This window comes from Anomalospiza imberbis, chromosome 1, assembly GCF_031753505.1.
Source record: "Anomalospiza imberbis isolate Cuckoo-Finch-1a 21T00152 chromosome 1, ASM3175350v1, whole genome shotgun sequence".
Lineage (NCBI taxonomy): Eukaryota > Metazoa > Chordata > Aves > Passeriformes > Viduidae > Anomalospiza > Anomalospiza imberbis.
Genome location: NC_089681.1, coordinates 137,636,817 through 137,642,816, shown reverse-complemented (window position 1 = coordinate 137,642,816; position 6,000 = coordinate 137,636,817). Strand labels below are relative to the sequence as shown.

The 6,000-nt window shown below is 35.2% G+C and overlaps 1 protein-coding gene across 6 annotated transcripts in view; it reads right to left on the bottom strand.

The window, feature by feature from the left end:
* Positions 1 to 1,522: 1,522 nt before the first annotated feature.
* The window catches only part of ZEB1 (zinc finger E-box binding homeobox 1), a 120,254-nt gene continuing 115,776 nt past the window's right edge, over positions 1,523 to 6,000 (bottom strand). For all 6 annotated transcript variants that reach the window (XM_068172929.1, XM_068172937.1, XM_068172954.1 and 3 more), the window contains one exon: positions 1,523 to 4,009. In XM_068172929.1, coding sequence (XP_068029030.1) covers positions 3,456 to 4,009 — 554 coding nt within the window. In that variant the 3' untranslated portion in view covers positions 1,523 to 3,455. The remainder of the gene's footprint in view (positions 4,010 to 6,000) is intronic.

Below are 6,000 nucleotides of genomic sequence, written 5' to 3'. Positions count from 1 at the left end.
AATCACAAATCCCACATGGCCGCAGCTGGGCTGCTGCTGCTCCCCTGGGGCTTGGCCTCTGTCACAGCTTCCCAGGCATCTCTACACACACAGAGCATCCTCACTGCTGGAATCTCACTGCTGGGGCTGGGAACAGCACTCGCATCCTCTAAGCACCTCTGGCTTCCACATGAGTTTGCTCAACTAAATGAAGACACACCACAGTTTCTGTGTTTTTCAAACAGATAACATTACAAAGTCACAAAGACATCGCTGAGCTTAACAGATGCAAAACTTAAAGCAACAATCTATTTTGAAGATAAAAATGTTAATAACGTAGTGTACGTGATGAATATAGTTTTTCTCTCCCAAAACAATGACATTTCCTGAATAAAAATGGCTTGGACTTTACTTTCTATCCAAATTACTGGCCTTCTACATTCAGCTGTCACTTACATGAGTAACCTTGGGTTTATCAAAATTCTCTGTTCTACTGCTAAAGATGACAAAATTTTCCCATTTCAACAAATGTCTCACTGTGTTTATTACCACAGATATCTTGGAATATGAAAAATATGAAAATCTTAAAATAGTTTCAAGAAAGTGTGTTTCATTACCTAAAAGAGAGCATAGACAGTTTTACCAGTGAGAAATTCTGAACCACCTGATTAATTCTGTTATAATAATAATTACAAAACAGTATTATTAATGCAACACAAATGGTTGTTTTTTTCAAACCAGCTTTCACATATTTAGCTCAATAATACTTTGAAGGTAGAAGTTTACTTAGAAGTGCAGTATTTTTATACTGTACAGCAAAATGCACAGGAAGTAACATGATTATTATATGGGAGAAATCCTCTGTATGCATTAATGCTGAGATAATAAGATTGAGAAATACCCAAAACTTAGGTATGTGAAATTAAAGTAACTTAAATGATGTTCGTGAACCCCCACCCCCCATATCGACAACTGAAATCCTATTTTAGGGATCATTAAAGAACAGAACTTTACTTAAAGAACAGTCTGTAAACTTTGCTTGAACGGCAAAACATTGTAAATATGCATATATATTAAAAATTTCAAGCCTTTATACTTACATTACTGAAATTATATATCTGCAATGTTGCTATTGTATCTTTGTGAAGTTCAACAGCAATAGATACACCAGCCTTTCCATGGACAACTAACTTATTGCTAAGTCAAGAGAACAGTTGTGGACTTACTTCATTTAAAAGCAGTCTTATTGAAAAATAGCATTGAACAGTGTATTAGGTACAAAAAAATAAAATGACCCAAAAGAACTTCCCACATGGTTCACTTTGAAAACTCAGCTGTTCTCCTGATACTGGTAAATCAATGAACTAACATAGCAAATCCCTGTGCCTGCACACAGTTCAAACCCTTCTTTCACTTCCATGCTCCTTATGCTCCTCGGGCACTGAAACCCAGGACTGACACCAAAGCTGCAGCTGTGTCTCAGTAACTTCTCCTAGAAGTAATATAAATGCACTTTCAACATTACCAGAATAATGACAGTAAGTCAGACTTGTTGACGCATTTTATTGTGAGATGGGGAGTCTGGTAAAAAACTAGAAAATGACCATGATGTAACAAGGAACTTAAAAATGAAGTTTCAGATTTGTAACATACATACATGAATACAGGAACAAATTGGCACAAAAATGTTAAACATTGTTCCCAACACTGTTTTATAAGATTATTCTAATTTGGCTTACTAAGGAAATGAGAGTTTTATGGTTAGACTAATCTCTTAATAAAACTGCAGAGCATCATGCTATTAGTCACACAGTGAATTTCAAAATTTAAGAGCTTTATATTAAAAACTGGGTAAAGGTAAAATGAATTGATTGCAATTGTAAAATTAATACATTCCCATTTTAATTCTTCTGTTCTACAGTCCAAGGCAAGTATAAATGTTAACATAACACTGTTAAATCAAATCTCAATGCAAGAGAACCGATTGCATCTCTACTTTAAATCTTATCAACTTTCCAAATTTTCATACTAAAATATATTATTGTATTAATACAAACTACAGTATTATACACTACACTGTGTAATAAATAAAGAAATATAAAAATAAGACACATAAATATAAAAGTTTTCTAAAACTAAAAAGGTACATATGTCAGTAAGAAGGGTATTAATACTGCCAGGTTTGAAGACATACAGTACAAAATGTTGCACAGACCTATAAACTAAAAGAAATAAAATAATACTGATAGGTAAAAATCAGCTAACATTGTTAATAAATGGGGTCCATAATAACTAACATTTGAAAATACTTATGAGCCAGATAACATGTCATGTATGTGTCTGAAATTAAAGTAAACCAATAAAGCAATAAAGCAGATTAGAAAATTTCCCTTGTAATTATTGTAGAGAAATTCTGCAAGTCAGGTATTAACCCAAAATACCACCAAATAATTAAATAATGAAATATACCAGTGTTCTTACTTCTCTGATGGCTGAGTGTTTTTTCCCCATGAATAGTTTAGAAGTTTGATACAAATCAACAAATGCTAGTTATTGTAGGCCACACATTGGGTAAAGGCTGCTTAGAGCCTTTGTAATACTGCTAAATGGCACTTACAGCACATAGGTCTTGCATAAGGCCAAAGGAGATACAAAGCTTCATATCATATCCTTCATATTGTTACTACATACTCAAAACACAATTACAAACACTGTTTTTGACAACTTTCCTGTCCTTACCAGTATTAACACTGTTAGTCCCTGCAATCAGAACTCAACGACAATCTTCTCAACTACATTTTTAACCACATGAGTAAGAAACTTCAGTTCTTCTATCATCTTCTTCCTTAAGGCTAACAATACACTTTAAATGATAATATGCTCTACTACAACATCTAATGTCATAAACTGCTACCTTCTAGGTTGAATTTACAAAGGTAGCCAAGCACTGTTTGCAACTGCATTACATGTCTCTGCAAAAGGGAATTTTGTAGTGCAGAAGTTCTCACATTGTAAAACATAAGAAAATACTGAAGAGGATTTAGGAAATGTTTTACCATAAAAAAAAAAATCATATAAATCTCTCCCAATTGTACAATTTAAAAATTAATCAACTTAAGAATGAAAATTAATACTGATAAAACAAACAATGCCAGATGCTTGTCTAATAATCAGGTTTCCTACAACCTGTTAAATCTTTGCTTCCAGAGTCACTGTATTTTTCTAATCTGCTTCATGTTATAAACTTGTTCCTAACTTGGAAAACTGTGAAAAATTACTAAGTTTGAGGTTCAGGCACACCTGGATTTCTTTTTTTTTTTTTTCTTTTCATTTTTTTTATATATATATTTTTTACACAGTAGTGAACAGAAATCACAGTATGCAGGCTACTGCGTTTCCATGAAAAGCATGTATAATATAGAAGGAACTTCATTACCAATTTATTTTCCTTATAGAAAAAACCTAGGATGTAAGCTTTATTCATTATTTTCTTCTGACACCTGCCCATTATTTTGTATAACTTCTGGTTCTGCATTGCTTGCTCGATTTACAGCTTCATCGTTCTTGTCACCTTCAGTTTTCCCTTCTTCCTCCTCGACTGCTGCTTCTTCTTCTGCATCCCCCACTTCTTGTAGTTCCCTACATTCTTTTTCTTCCTGAAGTCCCTCTATGTCTTTTTCTTCATCCTCCTCTTCCTCTTTTTCACTGTATTCCTCCTCTTCCCTGGTTAGGCTCTCCCTCTCATCCGAGTCGATCTGCGAGGGGGACGCCCTGACCACCGCGTGCTCGCTGCTCAGGACCTCGGGGCCCATCTCCTCGGGCTCGGCGCTGTCGCGCTCCTCCGTCTCCCTTTTGCAGTAGGAGTAGCGGTGGTTCATGTGTTGAGAGTAAGAGCCCGAGTGTGAAAACCTCTTTCCACACTTGTCACATTGGTAGGGCTTTTCCCCAGAATGCAGTCGCATGTGTTCAATCAAATGGTGTTTGTGTTTAAATGCTTTTGTACAGATTCCACACTCGTGAGGTCTTTTACCTGTAAAATAAAGCACAAACTATCGGGCATCTTGCAGCTGAAGTTTTTAAAATGCACACTGCTGTTTTCATTGTAAAATACTGTTGGTGAACATATTAGCATCAATTCAATTTTATATAACAAGATGTTCTACTCCGCACATTAGCAGCCTGAGTTTCTCTCCTGAGCCCAAAGGACGAAGGTGCAAGGGTACATTGTCACAATCACTACAGAATTTTTAAGTTTTTAGGAAAACTCATCATAGGAGGATAAAGAGATTCTCACATGTAACTTTTAGCACAAAAAAGGTGCAAATATAAATTAGAAAATGAGACATTTTTCTTGCATAAACTTTTTTCAATTGAAACAATTTTAACTTTTCTATATTGATGGCAATTTAAAATCAGCTAAGCTTTTACATTGGTTTCGGTGTACCAAGTCCTTCCATGATACAGGTAAAAGGAAAATCATTCTAAACTCGAGGCTGGATGCTTTATGTACAAAGCTTGCTGAGTACACATGCATTGGCATGAAAAAAATCTGTTTCACTCTGTGTTTCTGCTCTTTTCCAGTTACTGTCTTTTTTTAGAGTTTCTTATAAATTTATCAGGAGCCTAGCAGTATTATTTTGATTTTAACTTTTAAAGTTGTTATACGAAACAACTTTGCAGACTTAGCTCAGACATAAAAGTCAAAGACAGTAAGACATCAAGTTTCTGGTCACACTACACAGATGACCAGCACATCCATGTCATCTCATGCCAAACAAGCAATGAGGCAGGTGTTGGTCTTTCTTCTGAAGAAACAAGTGACAGGACAAGAGGAAATGGCCTCAAGTTGTGCCAGGGGAGGTTTAGATTGGAAATTAGGAAAAGTTTCTTCACCAAAAGGGTTGTCAAGCACTGGGTGCCCAGGGAACCATCTCCCGAAGTATTTAAAAGACAAGCAGATGTGGCACTTTTGGGACGTGGTTTACCAGTGGACTTGGCAGTGCTGGGTTAATGGCTGGAGTCAGTGATCTTAAAGGTCTTTTCCAGCCTAAATGATTCTATGATTTTGAATGTTACATTGAAGTTAAAACTGGTAGGGGAAGAACAATTCTACTAGGAAAAGGAGGAGTTAAAAGGGTCTCAGGAAAGCATAGGTATGAAATTAGATACCCTAAATCAATACAACTGGAGAAAACTGATCAAGACAAAAAAGAATTTGTTATGCCTTTAATTTTATATGTGAGATAACAATAAATTTTAATATACAAAATATAATTAATGTAATAATTCAGCTACTCTGTGAACCAGGAAAGTAGAGCAGCATGAAAGGAGTAGCCAAAAGTTCTAATGAGTTTACTTTATGGATGTGGGGAAAGGGAAGATAACAGAGCCAGCAAGAAAGGAATATATAATACAAAACCCAATATATATTTGGCACCTAACCAATAAAAAAAAAGAATTCTTACTTTAAGACATCACAGAGGAAATAAGAGAGCAAGAGGTATTAAAATAATCCTAAAGATACCAAAACTGGAGCCAAAATGAACAACTAAGAGAAATTAAAAATAAAAATCAAAGCCAAAAGGGTGTTCATTAGCAGTTAGATTCTATGTCTAATGAATAGCTGAAGCTGTTAACTTCAGGGCATTATAAATGTGGCTCAACTGAAAAATCCTTCATGCCAGATAGGCACGCTATTTTTCATGCACAGTATCAGATACATACACAATCCTTTTTTTCACAGTTTTTATTTTTAATTTTTTCAAAATTTATAACCAGGCAAGGTAATTTAGAAGTAATATATCCTCATTTATAGGCTGCAGCTCACAGATGATTATCCACAAGCCAGATGCAAAAACTCCCCTTTTTCTATTTAGGGTTTAAGTCTAACAAATTCAAAGAAACACAGAATTGCTGTTCTGTCAAACAAATATACAAAACCAGGGATTTCTAAAGAAAGCTTAGCACAGGCAGTAAGGACTGCTACACTTCTCTACACTGTCTGAGAACTCCATTCCAGAT